Source organism: Xenopus laevis, chromosome 2S (genome assembly GCF_017654675.1).
Source record: "Xenopus laevis strain J_2021 chromosome 2S, Xenopus_laevis_v10.1, whole genome shotgun sequence".
NCBI classification, from domain to species: domain Eukaryota; kingdom Metazoa; phylum Chordata; class Amphibia; order Anura; family Pipidae; genus Xenopus; species Xenopus laevis.
The window spans coordinates 43,673,508-43,693,564 of NC_054374.1; the positions used below are offsets into that span (position 1 = coordinate 43,673,508).

At 39.1% G+C, this 20,057-nt stretch overlaps 1 protein-coding gene across 5 annotated transcripts in view; it reads left to right on the plus strand.

Moving 5' to 3' along the window:
- Positions 1–20,057, plus strand: part of plxna2.S (plexin A2 S homeolog) — a 207,578-nt gene that overhangs the window by 151,223 nt on the left and 36,298 nt on the right. For all 5 annotated transcript variants that reach the window (XM_018249152.2, XM_018249150.2, XM_018249154.2 and 2 more), the window contains exons 13-16: positions 4,475–4,626; positions 7,481–7,598; positions 10,601–10,737; positions 18,548–18,715. In XM_018249152.2, the coding sequence (XP_018104641.1) occupies positions 4,475–4,626; positions 7,481–7,598; positions 10,601–10,737; positions 18,548–18,715 (575 nt within the window). The remainder of the gene's footprint in view (positions 1–4,474; positions 4,627–7,480; positions 7,599–10,600; positions 10,738–18,547; positions 18,716–20,057) is intronic.

Sequence of the window (20,057 nt, forward strand, 5' to 3'; positions counted from 1 at the left end):
GAGAGTGCGGCTTCTTCAAGATATATATATATATCCTATATAATAAAGTTGAAGTGTCTCTGCGTCCAGTCCCTGTGTCCGTGGGATTGCGCTACTACGCATGTGCCCCATGGTTCCTCCCAACGCGCATGCGCCGCCACCGAGCGGGGAGTTATTAGTACAGTGCGGGGAGTTATTAATACAGTGCGGGGAGTTATTAATACAGTGCGGGGAGTTATTAACACAGTGCAGGGAGTTATTAATACAGTGCAGGGAGTTATAAATACAGTGCAGGGAGTTATTAACACAGTGCAGGGAGTGTATAATAGCGTATAGTAGTGCATAATAGCGCATAATAGTGTATAGTAGTGCATAATAGCGTATAGTAGTGCATAATAGCGCATAATAGCGTATCCTATATAATAAAGTTGAAGTGTCTCTGCGTCCAGTCCCTGTGTCCGTGGGATTGCGCTACTACGCATGTGCCCCACGGACCGTCTATGGAGTCGATGTTGGAGTGTAGGAGCCAGAGTTCCTCGCTGTTGTCCTGCCGGGAGCTGAGGATGAGGTGGTGGCCGGTCAGACAGAGGGTGCCGGTGCAGAACCACATTATCCACCCAAGGGGTCTTAATCAGCTCGGCGAACTCCATTCCGGCAGCGGGAAGCGGCGCCGGCGAGGACTCACTGACTGGATTCCCCCAGACTCATCATTCCTGTCACCCACTTCCAGTCAGCTCGGCCGCAAACAAACACCGCAGCTCCTGGTTCCTCCCAACGCGCATGCGCCGCCACCGAGCGGGGAGTTATTAATACAGTGCGGGGAGTTATTAATACATTGCGGGGAGTTATTAATACAGTGCAGGGAGTTATAAATACAGTGCAGGGAGTTATTAACACAGTGCAGGGAGTGTATAATAGCGTATAGTAGTGCATAATAGCGCATAATAGTGTATAGTAGTGAATAATAGCGCATAATAGCGTATCCTATATAATAAAGTTGAAGTGTCTCTGCGTCCAGTCCCTGTGTCCGTGGGATTGCGCTACTGCGCATGTGTCCCACGGACCGTCTCTGGCGAATTTTTTTAGACTAGAACAATTCGGGCTTAATGTCTAGTGTGTGTGTGCGCGTGCGTGCGTGTGATAGCATCTTGAAAGACAAACACCCTGTTTCCTGACACTTCTACATAGACGCATGCACAGTTTTCTTGTGCATGTTCCTATTACCATAACATGCCCTGCAAGCAGCAGCTGAAGGCTGTTCTGTCACAATGAATAATAGCTGCCCTCTCTCTTATAACAATTAGGCTGTGAATGTTCTCTCTGCTCGGCACAAACACTAAGGATCGCACAGAGAGACAGAGAGAATGGATGCAGCAGTTAGAGTGCATTGCTCTCTTATCCAAGATATGGTACAATCATCTTCGATTGTGGCCAGAGGAGTTTACAATGCCTTGCAGCAAAATGCAGGCATGTGTTTGTGTCACAGCCAAGGTCATATATCAATCTCTGTAAGAGAGATTAGAGGGCAACAATATGGTCTCCATGGATTTGAAAACAGCTTGGCGGAACCAAGCAATATGGCAGCCTGTATGAATACAAATATACCATATACTTGCAGGAAACTCTCTCCTAGACTCTTATAGTTTACAATTGCAAAGCTATCTCCCCAGAGATGATAATATGTTACCCTGTTAGATAATTGGTATGGTACCTTCCTCATATTATGCAAAAAGAATCTTCACACCGTAAAGTGTAAGTGATATGGAAGCTCCAACAGATAATAAAAAGGTTGAATTTTCTCGGTGCAGAGTGCAAGTGGTAAGCAGGTCCAACACATTATGCAAAAAAACCAACAAAATCTGAACATGCAATGTGTACTTTAGCCGTTTGTTTGCTTGTTGTGCCTGAATTTTGGCACGTAACATTTGACCTCTTTTAAAATGTGGCTGCTGGATCTCGTCAAATATATTTGTTATTTTCAAATGAACAGAAAAGGCTTTGAAGTGCTTTTAAATGCTCATATTTATCTATGTAATGGTACTTCTTGGAGTGTATATAATACTCCCCACGTGTTTGTGTAACTGTCGCACATGTAAGTTTATTCCTCTCAGTGCTGGGGTGTGTTGTTTTTCTCTGCATCTCCCCAGCTGTAATTAATAAAACTCATTCTGTCCCAGCCGGGAGCTGAGCTGTGACACACTTACTTCCAAACTGCTCCATTAGAATCCCAAGGAATGTAGGTCAGAGGATCCCTGGTCTGTGCTGCTCTTACCAAAATGAACCCTTTCACTGCCATGTGTCTGATCAGAGACAGTGGCGTTACATTAATTACATCAATTTCAAGTTTTCAAATCCATGACCGGTCTGTATAAAATTTCCAAATCTGCAGCAGCAGGGCCATGGATCAGAAACCCTCGTATATTCTTTAGTGCAAAACGTAGGGACCCCTGTGACAAATGGAGACATATTACATACTGATTTTCAGGGCTGTAGAAATGATGGGGCCCATCCTGTACCCCTATGATGGCTGCCATCCATGACAGGTGCACCTTATTTAGTCAGTAACCCTGCACATAAAATTGTGAATTACAAGTGACCCTGTCATGTTTTATTCAGTTATTCTGTTAAACCAATAGCTGATAGGCCTGTAACCAAAGGAGATTATACCTTCTACTGAAGAGGAAGCAGTTATAGAACTGTTATATGATGAAACCCATCCAGGAGTGAATCAGAAAGCTTCCAATGGCATAAACAGAGCATTCAGCATCGATATAAAATGTCCTGCCAACTAACTCATATGCAAAGATGTGACTTATGTTTTGCCTAATTTTACTTTAATGCTTAAATATGTTATACTGACATTACAGGTACAATCATGTGTATATTTGGTATAATAGGTGGTTACAGTTGTGTATTTCTGGGTGCCTCTCAGCCATCCTTATTCCCTCATTAACAGCTGCTCCAGTCAAATCACTTTCCCTTGTGAATATTAGATTATTCTGTAGCTGTGAGACCTTTATAAATCAGTGCCTGTGACCCGGTGAATATGGCCCTGGGGAGTTATGTTTATTTGAAGCCGCAGGGCAACAGCTTTGCAGAATGAAGATACGATGTGCTCTGTTACACTGACATGTGTGTGCTTTAACGTTCCTCTCTCACTGTCAGTTATCCAGGGGAGACAGGGCAGCATTCTGTAATGAAGCACATAATATAAAGTAAGGGTTGTATATAGTGAGACATGGCAAGGCTCCACGTCAGTATTGCAATAAGAGTTGTATTTCAGATTATTCTGTTAGTGCTGCCATCCCCATTTACTAGATCCCTGGTTATGGTTTTAAAGTTGAAACTGTGTTTTTATTTTAATTAAATGTTTTTATTTGAAGTTCGTCATATCTATAAGAAGTTCACTTCAGTAGTAATATAGTCATAGGTTATAGATTTATAAAAAGGAAAATATCTAAAAAAAAACATTCTGATTAATAAAAACGTAGATGTGCATTTTTCCAACATATCTAATGTGTAAACAAATGTAACACGGTATGAATGAAAATCTGAAATGAAATCTGAGATTATTAAAGAAATAGTAGCGGCATTCACACTTTTAGCTTTTTCTAAGCAGGATATTTATGAGGAACTTTTTGTTAACAAAGAATAATAACAAAATAGTAAAATAAATAAAATAAAGACAAATAAGCCCGTTGTTTGCCCTAGGTGAAGACAATTGAGATATCCGTTGCTACCCGTATATTGTTATGATCTGGGAGGCAGCCAGTTGTGTCATCAAGTTAGGGTTGTTGTGGTTAGGATCAAGAGGTTAGTCCCTCGTAAGCTTTCCAAGTCATACCATGAGGTGCAGCAGCGAAATGTAGAATCTCCATGTGTCAAAGGATTTGTTAGTTTGGGTAGCTTTGTTTAAGGATGCTTCTAGCCAGTCTATGTGGAATAAAAAGTGTAATTTGTTTTTCACTAAGTTCATAGTTGGTGGGTTGGGGGAAAGCCACTCCTGTAATATAGCTTTTCTGGTTGCTGCATCTATTCTTTCTGCTCGAGCTTTGTTGGCTTTTGATACTTGTTGTATTCCTCTAAGTTTGCTGAATATGGCCCATTCTATGTTGGGTGTGTTTGATTGGTCAGTGATTGCTACTAGCCATAAACTTCCAGCCAAAAAGCAATGTTAATTGGGCAAAGCCATATATAGTGAATTAGAGAGGCTTCGGTTTCTAGACATCTTCAGTTTCTAGACATGTTGAGTTGGTCAGCAGGCCCATTTTGAACCTCCGTAGAAGGGTCAAGTTAGATTGGTGTAGGAGTTGGAAGGCCATAATTTGGTATTGACTGATATTGCCTGAGACTGATTGTACTCCCATTTAATCACTCAGTAGTGCATATTATTGCATTGCTTTGCCTGTATACAAGTCCACAATATCAAATACAGTGCTTCTGTGCTGAATGTTTTGCCAGTATGTCATTGTAATGCATGTTTCATTTCTTCTAGATTCTCACCGTGTCAGGACCACCTGAAGGTGGCACCAGGGTAACCATTCGAGGTGCGAATTTGGGCTTGGATTTTTCAGAAATTGCTCAGAATGTGGTTGTGGCTGGAGTGCAGTGCACACCTGTGGAGGAAGAATACATTATTGCAGAGCAGTAAGTCCTTTTCTATACAGTATGTAAATTCCTTTTCTCTGCGGTATACTGTTAAACAGTAATGGAAAACCAATGGAGATGTGCGTAAGCAGCTGCTTCCTTCGTAACTTGTTCTAAGATTAGCAGCTCTTGATCCTGTAGAAATGCGTCCTTTTACAATAGGCCAGTTCAGTACATTTTTTAGTCTCTATTTAACCTAAAAAAAGGCCTTGATTGAAGAAAGGCCTCATAGACCTTAGGAAAGCAGAAATGGAGGAGGGACAGGGCTGCCCTAACTTATACTTTTGTTTTTTATGTCTGTAGCCTAGAGATGACAGCTGACAGGTACTATTTTTGGTGGTAAATAATTTTCTTATATTGTACTGATAAAATGAGGCATGATTTGGAGCCATGCATCATGGTGTTGCCTTGAAGGGTGGAGACATGACAAAAGTGGCCTAGGCAGTGTAGCAAGAGGACATTCTTAAATAGTCCACCATAAACATTATCCCATTATCAAAACATCAGCTTGCTAGCTTCCATTAATAGTTTAACATTGCTAACAGTTATAGATTAGTTTATTTTGCCGCAATCCCTGGTGAAATGCATAGCATGAAACCATCTGATAGGAGTCATATCTAAAAAGTGCAAAGCTTGCTAGTCCCTGGTAATCACATAATGACAGGTAGGTCTGGATTGGAAATAATTTATTTGTTGTGCTAGGAGAAATGTCAGAGAAAAATGGGAAAACAGAATGGAGGGCTGAGGCAGTAAAACCTTCTGAGAGAAACATATGTGTGCAGCAATGGGGCTTCCACTCTATTTATAGGGATATGAATTATGATGTGTGTGTGATAGCGCAGTATGTGATGCAGCTTTCTAGCAATGGGTTTACTGTAATGGACTGGTATGTATTTAAACCTTATAGGACTTGTGAATGCTTATATATACATTTGTGTATCATCTATTTATGTAGATAGGTAGGTAGATAGATAGATAGATAGATAGATAGATAGATAGATGATAGATAGATGGATGGATGCTAAGAAAGCTGGAGATATTTATGTGTATGTTTAAAACGTATATGTCCACCTCTTCTTCAAGCTTTGTAACAGTTTTAAATGTATTATTGATAGAGCTTCGCTATTGATCAGAATCAGTATGTATGCTAATTATATTTGCTTAAACTAGTTTCAGGCAGCTCACCATTATTAAAGGTCAGCTTGTTAAACCCTGTGATGAATGTTAATTTGTGAATATTATCTCAGGAACATGTGCTTATGAACTTGTGTGTGTGTCATCGTGTTATCTGGGGGTGGCAATTGTATGCCTTTGTGAATCATTAGAATGCTCATCTCTGTGGGTTTGTAACGATTGTGGGCACGTGTGATGTCATTGACCTCATGTATGGTGTGAGTATGCTAAAACATGTTTATATCAGCAAAGCAAGTTTAAACCCAATACAATTTAAAATATGTTGTTTTGAAATGAAAATGGGGTCTTGTATGTAACAGAGCTCCGGACTCCCCCTTTTAAGCCTGTTTAATCCGAATTTCTGATAATGGAAGGTCATTTTATAACAATATATACTATGGCATGATTATTTCTGAAGCTATATACAAATGTTACCAAGACTGCAACTGTGTATTTAATTAGAATCAACCTTAGTAACATACTGTACAATAGAAGTATGAACAGAGACTGGCCCTATTCAAACTGTGCTCAACTTTCCCTTGATCCAAATAAAATCAATTCAAGAGGCAATTTTACATAATGTTCTTGAGTTTGATATACTCACTGCCCTAACCAAAGAAAAAAGTTTTCTGTGTTTGCACCTGTTTCTGCACAATGTCTGAATAGAGGCCAACTCATGCAGAAGAATAGACAGCCAGTCATGCAGGCATCAGGATGATAAAGTGCTCCCCTTTTGTCTTAAATACAATTAGGGAGCAAGTAGCACATTTTCTCCTCTGTTATGGAAAGCAGCATCTGACTGACCATCTGGGATCCAGAACACCTCTAAAGGGATATAGAGGGGCTGCTTTCCCCAGTGACAGAAACACGGAACTGTTAATGATGTCCATGCTGCTCCCCCAGTAAAACAGAATGTTAAAAAGATGACTTCTGATTTTTATGCTGCTTTTGCTTTTATCATTGTAAATCCAGGGGTGTCCATCTGGCAGTGATCTCTGGGGGGGGGGCATTAATATGAAACAGAGACAAATAGATTATAAATAAGAAACCCATGGCAACTTCTACAGGGAGGGTGAAATAGAAAGAGAAGAAAAAGCAGACACAAACATGTCGGCATAAGAAAAGCAGAAATGTCATAGACAATGGACAGTGTAGTGCTAGAAGAAGAGAATATAGACAACTGAATGGACAAGCATTTTAGAAATAATTATAAAACAAGAATATCCTATATAATTCTCCAACTAGTGGCTCAGTAACAACTCCCCTTTAATCTTCTGTTGTCCCGAGGGTGAGCAAAGTTGTAGTTCGAAAAAAAAAAAATTGCATATAAAGCAAACAGAGGTCAAAATTCAAAGACCTATCTGTCAAAGGTCTAAATTCAATGTTGCAGCTGTCCATGGGGGTCAAATTGACGCTCCTCTCTTATAGTATTAACCTTGTTTTTAACATTATTAGGATAATTGTCAGGGCATATAAATTTAAAAATGCCATGAAGTTCTACTGAATGCATCCTGTTGATCTAGTTGAGATATTACAAAACAGCTGTAGCCTGTAGCTTTGATGCTTCTGCAATTAAAAAGGTATTGGTATCAGTCACTATAAAGAATTAATGTATTGCTGGTATAAACCTTGTTCCATTGAATAACTGCTTACTTGTGCCTCTGTTTCTATTGTTGTATAGGATTGTGTGTGAAATGGGTCAGGCTTCCTCAACATCAAGCTCAGGACCTGTTCTTCTCTGTATTGGGGAGTGCAAGCCTGAGTTTATGGCCCGATCTCTGCAGCAGTACACCTTTGTGGTAAGTGAGCAAGTCTAATTATCATTAGAAGGTTTCAATTGCATTTTATGAAGGCAATAATAGAAGTATCATTCTTTCTTTAAGCACAATAGGAAATAATATCTGTATTGTCTTGCATAGAGCCCTAGAAACCCATTATTGCCATGACTCAAACAAGATTCAATTTTTTAGCCCGATTTGTGTCTCCTTTTCCTCCAGCGTGTGTTTCTGTACAGCACTTTGCTAGTACAGATATAATGGCACAGAGGAAAGTGGTATATCCCATTGTACTCCATCTTCCCCAGCAGCAAATTACAGGTTTCCTCAGGCCCATGATAAAATGACACATTCCTTCAGAAAAAAATCAATGGTAAGCTTTCTGCAGCTCTGCTGCACAGGGTTCTCTTTAATCATGTAACAAGCCATAACTGTCACTCCATGTTTTATGATGTCATTTGACAAAAGTATCCAAGGAAGGACAGACTGGCGGAAAAGAGAGACTTAAAACTAGTTAATCCCATTAATGGAGCTGGATGAGGAAGCCACTTCATATAAAAATGCTTTTATTTCCCATGCCAATTAATGCAATTTTATTAGCAAATAACCTCAAGTTATTTCAGAGTATAATATCTCCTCCACTCCAGCTGCCCTTGTGACTCATCTTCCTCCACTTCCACTAGAACACACATGGGCAGACATATTGATAGGCTGCCATCAAAAAAAGTTGTCAGATAAACTGGATTACATTAAGATAACTATTTATATCCATTTTTTCCAAATGCCGTTACAATTGCCTGTATAGAACTGGTGCTAAGAGCCATACTATTACATTTTAAAACTGAACTTTTTCTGTCTTAGCTGGTAGGATTTTCATTTTGGTCAGAATGCACATTTATTCTTACATTTTACTAATTTATTGGGCTTGTATCTCGGTTTTATAAAGAAAATTCCGTATAAATAATGTGTTCCATTTTTTAATGTTATAAAAGTCAAGTGAAGGATCTTCAGAGCTTGTTTGTTTTATGTGTAATTCAATTAATGCATCAAGTTGGCTTGAAATGTTCTCTGTTGGATTGAAACCAAAAAAATAATTGGCAGTGACAATGTTGTATGGCCTATGCAATTGTTTCCCAACTTTATAAGAAAGACATAGTACCATTAAACAGGTCATATAATTGCAAAGGAGCCATTAAGTATTGATTGTGCTCACTAGCACCACCATTGAAAATAGGAACCATCCCAATATAAAGGGTCTGAAGAGAGGCTCTGCAGAGTCCCCAATTGCATAGGGATCTACTAGATATGCTGTGGTTGTTTCGTCTGAGTTGGATACATTTTTCACTCTTTATGATCTAATCACCCGGGACCTTGTATGTCTATGTTCAAGATAATAGATCCAGCAGCTCTGTTCCAGGGCCCCTACATCACAATCCCACTCATTATTTCTGATTTATATGCGTGTGATCCCTTAACAGCCTTCCTGAGACCTACATGTTAACGGTTCTCATTGTCTGCACACAATGCCCTGAAGTGGTCTTTTCTGAACATCCACTGGGCTCTCTATAGTTTAATAATCCTTGGTTGCTCTTCATAAAACTTAATATCATGTTAGGGTTTCATTAAGAGAATGTATAAGTGCTTGGCAATAATACATATAAGCCCTGGAGTTATTTATAATAAGAACATGTAAGATAAATTGTCAAGATTTACAGGAATACTCTATTGAAGGCTTTCATATAAACATAACATGTCTTCTGCTCTCTGTGTGTATAATTATCAAACTCTCCTTGTTATTTCCTCTCTCTTTATGTATATATAGCTTCACATCTCTATTCATATTAGCCACGCATTCTCTGTATGTTTTTCTCTGCCTCCCTCCTTTTTTATACTCTTGCAGATTTTCTACCAGGCCTGCAAAATCCATTACAGCAGCTTCATGTCCTTAAATAGTGTAATAAAATGGATTGGTGCCTTGCAGCAGTTCTTGACTCTCATCCCTAAAAGCTTTGGTCTTAGGGAATGAAGATAGTATTGGACTGTTTAAATAATAGCTGGGGATGAATCTATCTCTTACTCTCTGCCTTTTCCAGTGTATGAGAGAATCCATGGTTGTTCAGTGTGTGTGTGCTATTATATACATACTAAAACTACACACATGAAGAAGACTCCCTAAATACCTGGCTGTCAAAGATTGCTCCATTGTATGCTGTTATAGGACATGTTTGGATGGGAAGGGTGGAAAACCTAAAGGCAAAGAAGAGAATATCCTGGAGAAAACGCAGTGCTGTAGATTGTAATGGATGATGTACCCTCTACTAAACTTTATATCGATAGTAGAGGTCACAGTTATGTGGCTGTGGTTATATGGTCTTGATAATTCGCATAGACTTCTAATATCTTTCTGATGTATCTTAGTATTTTTGTTCCCATAAATTGGATCACCTGACCAAAGACCACCCCTTTAGACTTGAAGAAAAGAACTTTCATTAACAGTGAGGGCAGTTAGGTTGTGGAAGTCACTGCTAGGTGATGTTGTGATGTCTGATTCTGTTAATTCTTTTAAGAGGGACTTGGATGTTTTCTTGTACAATAATAATATACAAGGCTTTTGTGATACTTCAATCTACAATAAGCATAGATGTTGGTATATATAGTGAGTTTATGGAGGGGGTCAGTGTGTGTATGTATAGACACTGGGTTTCATTTGGAGGGAATGGCCTTTGGTCTTTTTTTCAACCTGTTTAACTGTTATGTAGTGATGTCATTTCAGTCACATGACAGTGAAAGAGTGTCTAATAATAAATATAATACTGCCTAATGAAAAATATGAGGATATTAGAAGTCACTTTGGAGTTCCATGACCTGTGCACGCCCTTGTGCTTTTATATGATCATGAACGCCTTGGTGACTTATAATTTCTTTATATTTTACAATAGAGAGAACTTTATTCACTATAAAATATAAAATGCATAGTTGCAACTACGGCTTATGCTTTAATTTCCAAATGTCATTTTATTCCACAGTCCCCAACAGTGGCTCATCTGAGCCCAAGTCGCGGCCCTGAATCTGGTGGAACCATGATTACCATCACTGGACACAATCTTGCTGCTGGAAGTATAGTGTCAATGACTCTAGGAAATCAAACCTGTGAATATTATGGGTAAGAAGATTGCAGACTTTACTAAAAGCCTACATATCGCTTGTATAGTGACAGTGTAACTGTAGACTATTAACAAATTAGAAATCAATCATTGTGGACAAAAGTGTGATCTTCTGCATGAGAATTAATGTTAATGGAGCACAAGTTTTCTTTGTAATCTGAAGGGGCCTTTGTCTTTATTCTATACTCTGCAAAGCTTTTTCTGTTCAAATACGTAATCTGTTCTTATTCTTCCTCGTGGAACTGAACTGATCTTCAGATTCACTGAGACTGACGATGCGCCTCAGCCATATCTTATCAAACAATCCCATTTCCATGATTTCAGGGGCATTTAGGTCAGGCTGGCTTACATTCTATTTGGTCTAATCAAGAAGAGGAAAAAGCCGCATGACTGATAATGCTCTCTGATTTCTTTGATCTTGTGTGTCCTATAAATAACAAAGCATCTATACATTTACATTTGTCTCCACCGATGTAAAGCATAACTCAAAGCGTAACTCAAACATATGAAACGATGAAAGCTAGATATTACTCAGAACAGAAATGCAGTAGACAGGATTCTGTTTAGTCACTCCTAATGGTAGAAGAGAATTGTACAGGAATTGGTACAGCAGAACAACAGGAGAGCATCACCTACATTCCATTTGTGCCTGATGGATACAACACCCTTGCAGTGAAAGCTTGGCACTCTAATCAGTTGTGCTGCTTTCAGCATCCCCTTCTGTGTCATCAAATGAAAGTAATGTTTACCCAAAAAAACGGTTAAATATCCTCTAAAAAAGACACTTTCATTGTTCTTCTTTTAAGGAGCAACTGTAAACCATGACAAGTTCTTAGAGGCTGACATATCATTAGCCAATTAGCTTGTGCCTTATCTTGCTTTTGAGTGACTATTCTCATTGGCCATTTACAACATACTAAGTTCCTAAGTATATTATCTAACAGTTCCCTTGTTTGCCTTTTATCAATGGAGACATTATTGGAAGAATTATGTTTTATTGTACTGGCAATGTTTCTGGTGTCCTTTAAGCCTTGGCTGTGAGTTGGATGCTGGGACTTGTAGTGCAAGAGCATTTGGAGGTCAATACTCTGGATTATGAAGTGGTTTTGTGTTGAAGGATAAAGCATGGAATAACACAATCATTATTATGTACCTTGGACTGCAACCTCATATACCTCTTCCCCTAATATAGCTCATGAGACTCCCAAGGTATAATCTTTTCATTGCTATAAAAATATTTACTATTGCAAAACACTACAAATATATTTCATAGGAGATTCGTTTGGTGAACATTTATAAGGAGTTCTATTTTGAACAGAATATTTTTGAAAGCTTGCTTTTTGTGAAAACCCCATCTTAAATCTGTCTACTGAATCACCAGTACAACTCCCATTGGAAAAAAAGGGCACTGTTGGATTTTGCAACAGAGATACGATATGGCTGAGAATACAATACAATACCTTGCAGTACAGTTGGAGAATATTCATTAAATCCTGTAATTGGTATATTGGCTTATGGAGCATGTTTTAACAAAACTAGAGTATTCAAACAGGCTGAATAGAAGCTGTAAAATATTCATATGAGATTTATTATTGCTTAGTGCATCTGTCCCAATGTCTCAGATGGTTAACGTAGCAATAATGCAGTTTGGCTTGAAGTCATTACAATGCTCCTGGCATGACTGCATGCTAATGCCTCACTTATATATACTAATTACACTAGGAAAGCAGTGCACCGGAAGAAAAAAATGTGGCATTTGATAAGTGTGACCCTGCCTGCTGTGCTCACTGGGCCCTGCTCCCACGTCCTATTTTAAGATCACTTACTCTAGTTGGTCTGTAGCTAGGGAGCCTGATTAGATGAAGCATTTTATAACGAGATTGGGGCTAATTACAGCTTCCCTTTCTCTAGCCTGCATTCCGAGTTGTGGGTAGATTCTGCATGACGGAATAATCATAGCATGGGAAGCTAATTAACTGATCAGTGGGAAGGGGCAGGATCCTGCCAGCTGTAATGTATCACTCAGGATTGGGCTGGCAGCAAAAAGGGATGTTTGAAGGACTATGCGCAACCTGGAAGCACAAAGGTAGAACGGAGAAAATGTGAGACATGATGAACAAGGGAAGGGTTGTTAAGTAAGAATTGTGGGTACATAGTGCTATAATGGAGAGAGAGATGCAAATACAAGGTGCAGGCAGGATAGTGAGAAAGACAAAGGATAAATCCCGATATCAAAATAATAAAAGAAGGATTACTCCGTTAGTGTTTATCGATTTATTGAATATGTCTGCGAGAGGCAACATTATTTGCATTCCTTTGTAGAGGAACTTTTATGTCATTTTACAGGGGCTCTTTATATGTAAGCATACTGGTTTGGTGTGCTGTTTTTCCATGGGCCTTGTGTAAAGTGGATGTCCTGATGGGAATATGGGACACTTTTCCAGTAAGACAATGAGTACCATTTATATTTGCTATTCTTGTTTTGGCTCAGATGGATTTTGCAGTGTACCATATGCGATGTGCAGGTGATAATAAACATCAATAGGTGCAAAATGGCAATAGTGCACTTACCCATAACAACAATAAAGAAATTGCTTTCATTATTCCTGCTTCAGCAGACTGATCAAATCTGTTTGTTGATTGGTTCTATTCATTTGTTGTTACCTAGAGCATCGTCCTTTTGTGACAGAGATAAAGCCTTGCATTACTTGATTTTTCCGATGCTTCACATGGTCATGGTGCAGATGGAAGTATGAATTAATATGATTTGGAAGAGCCAATATAAACATGGCAGCATGTGCTTTCTTTTCTTTGCCTTGATGTGCTGTCATGTACATTTTATTATAGTATTTTAGGATTAGCAAAGTAATTTTATCTAGAGTTAATCACTTGGGAACAAATAATAGTTGAAGGGCAGCATATGAGAAGATAAATCAGACATTGAATGTCATTAATGGCAAAAGAAAAGGCATGGAATTGGATAGTAGTTGTTGGATTACACCTGTCTGCCTTGGACTTATCTTGTTTGTTTGGATTCCTGGTCACGGTCTTTATTTTGTGACTGGAAATGGGATAGACATGAACCCTAGCACCACAAGACTTCAAACATCACTCCTTTCTTCCAAATTCCAGCTATTCTTTTGCAGAATTCCCGAAATATATTGCACTTTGTTTCGTCAAACTGAAAATAATAGGACATTTAAGTAAGAGGGTTGTATTAAAAAGAAAGAAGTAATAGTTGTCAATAAACAGAAAGGAAATCCAAATCCAAAAATAATATAAATATAAAATATTTTAATTTAAACAAGGACAGACAGCATGAAACATGAATAATGGGTTAGTGTAGGAACATATATAAAGAATAACACATTTAAAATCAATGAAACACTGGAAACATTGCCAGACCTGCTTCCTGGCAGAGCTGATGTTCCATTCAGGAAAAGCCTAAAGGAACTTTTTACCACTATATCAATTTTTTGCTTTATGCAGATGTCAAGCATAAAAAAAGATGTTAGCAGTTCAGTGTATTAAGCCTGCCTTTCTGTAGGAGCAATGATACACCCACATCGTAGTATTCTCTTAGGGTCAGGAGTCTGCCTATTTTCAAAGTCAAAAGTGCAAAGCATTAGGATACCAAATCTCATGTGACCCTTCTGTACAGGAGCCTGAGCTGTCAGTAGATACAAATTAGCCGCAGAATTACCATCAAGTAGGAGATGTCAGTCTATGCTAATTAACTTCCCTGTTTTTGAAAAAACTATAAATTCATAGTAGAATTGTCAAAGAAAATTGTGTGTACTGTATTGATATATGTGCTATTCCCAATTATGTGGCTTATGTTAACATAACAAATAACATCAGGAGTGTTTGAGTGAAATATTTCCTTGGTCAATAGTTACACTTACGTGCAAATGTGCGAGCAGCACAACTGTGCGGAAGTGCACGGAGTGAACCTGGGCACAAGTACTTTTAATGAATGACACTGATTCACACAACAACTCTGTGGTCGCTACTGTGGTTTTAAATGAGCCCTACAGATCATGAACTGCATACAAAAGAGCACAACTTACTCCTGGTAAGGGGCAGCACGTGGGTGGGACATGACATCTGACATGAGCTCATTTTTACACTCTAGTCCACTGATTTTTAACATATTTAGGCCACGACTCTTCTGAGTTCTGATATTAGATGATGGCCACCATTAGCATATGCCGTGAGCTTTGCTGTGTCAGCTATTCTACCATAAGTGTCAAAACTGGGCTTCAAGGAGTATAAAAAAGATTTATTTGGTATTCTTCCACAATCACAACTAACTGGGGCACCCAAGTCACTGCTTCAAGCCTAGCGATGCCAGTTAGGAACCACTGTTCAAGTTGGAAGAATCATGGGGGCAAATTTACTAAAGGGCGAAGTGGCCTTGGCTATCAAAAATTCGGCAAAAAGACAACTCTCAGGGACATTGCCAATTTACAGAAAGGCATAAAGGACAATTCACAAGGTAAAGAGCTCAGCACTAATGAAGTTTCGCTACCTTTGCGAATTTTCGCTCAGGCAAACAAGAATTACTAAGCAAATTCATCAGTGTGAACTTTACAATACGTTACCCTTTTCGCCAGAGTCTGCTTTGCCAGGTTATGATAAGGTTAAGCTACATCCTCCTCAATCTTATGTCACTGACATCATATCCTGTATGCCAAAAAGTCTTAAAAAAAGACTGGTGTTTTTTCATATTTTAATGTGTGATTATGTTTAAAAGTTGGAACTGTTAAATATATTTATTGGTACATTTCCATTTGAATCTCATTCAACATTTTTTTAGGGTGGGCTCATGTCTAGAACAATAGGGGATCTCTTTTGTCTTTATTTTGATTCCTTGGATTCGCTGCGAATTAACGTTAGCGAAGTGTGTCTGCCCCATAGACTCCATAGTGCCAAACCACACAGACAGAAGCAGGAGTTCACATGGCAGGGTGAATGCCATTCAGGAACATATTTAATGTTCATGCTGTGGGAATGCAGACATATACTTGGAGGAAGATCAGATGTGAACCCTGAGTCACATATTTTCCGTAGAGCCTAAAGGAGGAACTCCACGGCCGATTTCAGCATGATCCAACGCGCTGCACAAAAACGCAGTCGTCAAGTCGGATGCGACGGAAATAAGGTAAGAGAAGGAAATGTTGGATGAAGTCTCTGTCGGATGCATACGCAGCGAGCAGCATCTGCATACGACAGTCGTGTCGCATCGGACAAACTATGCGACACCATCCAACGTTCCTTTTGCTTCCCTTATTTCCGTCGCATCCGACTTGACTCCTGCGTTTTTGCACAGCGCGTCAAATCGCGCCAAAATCGCCCTTGGAGTTCCTCCCTTATTACCAAATCATGCTACTTGTGTTTTTGCACAGCGTGTCGGATCGCGCCGAAATTGCCCTTGGAATTCCTTCCTTATTACCAAATCGTGCTACTTGCCGATCAATTGCTTTCACCCCTTCAAATGTTCAGCGCCAGGCTAGTGCTGTGTAAATCTAGAATATACTGTACTATATATAAAACAAAAAAGATATTATTATAATATTATTTGTTACCTTTTCTGCGCCAGTAAGCAAGGGAAAGTGGCTGGGATTTCTTGAGTCCCCAAACAACCATAAAAGGTGTATTTATGTGCATGTGTTTTGGATGGTATAAGAAATAACTGGCAATCCCAATCCTTCAGAAGCAGAAAAACTAGCAGTGTTATGTTTCAAGCTGGGGCCTGCACTGTATCACCCACAGAGGCAGCCCAATATATAAAGCACGTAATTGTGATTCAGTCTCTCCCTCCTATACTCTGTAACATTTTATTGCTTGGTGAGCAGGTGCGTGATTCTCACAATCTGCTGGAGTTCATTAAATGCTGCCCTCAGACACGCTGCTCCCTGACAAAGCATTGTAAGGTCACTGCTAAAATCTTTTATCTTTCTTGTTGTTCGGAGTCTGAAATTACAGTGGATGTGTTCTGCTTGTTGCAAGAGTTGTTACAGAGGAATAGAATGTGAGTTGAAGGAAATAAATATTGAAATATATATTTTGCTTAAAGTGATTTTTGGAGGCTTTTAAAGATGTACTGGATAACTTAACAATGGGGCTGAATAACATTTAGGCAAATGCTTGGAAGTAGTTCAGGCAAATACATACAACCTACAACCTTGGCTAAGTATCTATCTATCTATCTATCTATCTATCTATCTATCATCTATCTATCTATCTATCTATCTATCTATCTATCTATCTATCTATCTATCTATATATATATATATATATATATATATATATATATATATATATACAGTGTATAAAGATCAAGAGGACCCTCACTCCAAAGTCAGTCAATCATCCTTATTTATTGTTCAATTGTGAACTTGTGCATCCAACGTTTCGGCCCACATTAGGGCTTTTATGATTCATTGACTTTGGAGTGTGGGTCCTCTAGCTCTGAGAGCTGTTATCCAGAATGCTTGGGACTTGGACTTTTCCAGATAAAGAATCATTCTATATTTTCGATCTCTGTACTTTGTCTACTAAAAATGATTTAAACAATAAGGATTAATTAAATCCTTGCAGTAACGTAATGATGGAGGGGCGGGCCTGGGTACAGACCGTGCAGCCGGGCCTGCCCATCCCCTCCGAAAGCAGTTTTTTAAAGCGTGCACCGTTCTGGAAGCAGGTTTTTAAAGCGCACCTGAACTTTACATTTATATATATATATATATATATATATTGTGGCAAAGAGCTCTGTCCCAGTAGGCTGGCTGTATAAGATGGTAGGTATATAGCATACAGCCTGAGGTATTAGCGCCTTTAAATCTCCAGGGTAAGACTAAGACAGGCTAGGACCCTGGAGCAGGGCTAAACCAGTACGCTACCCAATTAGTCCGCAGCTGGGGCTGTTTAAGGGAGCCTTGGCGTGCAGTGTGGGGGTGAACTGGGAGTCAGAGAGGAGCTCTGAACAAATGCTTTGATTTCTTTGAACAAACTATGTATGCTACTGCAACTCCAAAGAGGGACTGCCTTGTGACAGCAGTAAGGAGTTATTCCTGTATTCTGTAAAACTGCAAACCCGGGGAGGTTTTCGCTTTATGTTTACTGTTATAACACAGAACTTGTGCCTATTTAAGTTTGTCTGGTTTGAACAATAAACCCCAGGCAGGAGCCTGTCCATTTTTTGTTGCAAACCTGAGCCTCCTGTTTCCTCTGTAAGAACTGTTTTTACCTTAGCCCAGTGATCCCCAACTTGTTGCTCACCAACCCCTTGGACAAAGCTCCCAGTGGCCTCAAAGTAGGTGCTTATTTTTGAATTCCAGGCTTGGAGGCAAGTTTTGGTTGCATAAAAACCAAACAGCCAAACAGAACCTCCTGTAGGCTAACAGTCCACATAGGGACTACCAAATTGCCAATCACAGCCCTTATTTGGCACCCCAGGAAGTCTTTGCATGCCTGTGTTGCTCCCCAATTCTTTTTATTTTTGAATTTGGTTCACGGGTAAAAAAGGTAAGTCCATAATGATAAAATGGAGTAAAGATTTCATTGTTTGAGAATATGTGCCGTGAGTTCTTTCATTTTTTTTCCAATGAAAATCATATGCGAATACTTGTGAGGTACCTATAGTATCACAGAAACCACTCTATTTTGCTTTTTGTTGTAGGACAGAAGAAATCTTGTATGTATATACCTTCTATATTACAACAGGTGGTAACAAGTAGTGTTATGTATAAATACTGTAATAAAAGAAATGTATTTAATCACTTTAATCTGTGCTTGTTATTTCAGGAGGTCTCTTAATGAGATTGTATGTGTGACAGCTCCATCCACTCATGGGCTAGGCCCTGTTCATGTATCTGTGAGTGTGGACAGAGCTCAGCTTGAAAGTAACCTACAGTTTGAATACATTGATGACCCAAAGGTCCTGCGCATTGAACCTGAGTGGAGCATTGCCAGGTAGGAACAGGGGCACCGTTTACACCATAAGTCTCTTTGACTCAATTGAGTGGTTCAAGTAGATACCATATACCCTGCCAAACAAGTTGTGTTCATTGTTTGGGGTTTCATGATCAGGCTTGATCAAATAATGGATTTTATCTGGATGCAACCACAATTAGTTGCATGCACCTTAACCAAATATGATACAAACCCATCAAAATTAGTTCTTAGTACCGACAACTAGAAGTCAGTGCCACAGGCTCCAGTCCAGCTATCATTATCATCATCATCATCATCATCATCATTTATATAAAAAAGATGGACCTGATCGCCCATCATTTTGTCTAGCTTCTTTGATCAGCTTGATCATTACTGTAGTTTGGATGTGTACTCACTTTCTACAATTCCATTACCAGCAACATAAGAAAATACTTCCGTCCCAACTCATTTACCTTATTGAACTACTGGAGAAGAATAGTTTTCTTCCTAGCTACATTTTATAGTCATGCCATTGCTCACCAAATCTGTTTCCACGCAACAATTCTGCATGTGAAATATGTAATATCCCTTTACACCTAGGGGCACATAGCGTACTTAGCTCGAGTGAAGGATTAGAAGGAAAAAAACTTTGAATTTCAAATGGTTTTTTTGGCTACTTCGAAATCGAATTGGCTACTTCGAGCTTCGACTGCGACTTCGAATCGAACGATTCGAACTAAAAATCGTTCAACTATTCGACCATTCGATAGTCAAAGTACTGTCTCTTTAAAAAAAACTTCGACCACCTACTTCGCCACCTAAAACCTACCTAGGTACAATGTTAGGCTTTCCCCATAGGCTTTCCTAGCTTTTCTTTGATCGAAGGAAAATCGTTCAATCGATGGATTAACATCCTTTGAATCGTTCGATTCGAAGGATTTAATCGTTCGATCGAAAGATTTTTCCTACGATCGTTCAAACGAACGAATTGCGGTAAATCCTTCGACTTCGATATTCGAAGTCGAAGGATTTTACTTAGACGGTCGAATATCGAGGGTTAATTAACCCTCGATATTCGACCCATAGTAAATGTGCCCCCTAATTTAAGTAACAAATTGTTGTCTAACAAATGACACAGGCAGATTATAATACGGTAAAATAACATACATGGAAATGCAGGAGTGGAGAAAGAGCTGTTGCATATATATTAAACTTGGAGAGGACTCGTTTTTCAATCTACACATTCTGTTGGACTGAGTAACAGCAGAAATAATGAGTTGGCTGTTAGGGAAAGCAGTCCTTACGGGAGTCCAGTGACTAAAGAACAGGCAAATACTGGAGTAAAGGATTGGCTCAGTGAGGAGCCAATGATACATAACAT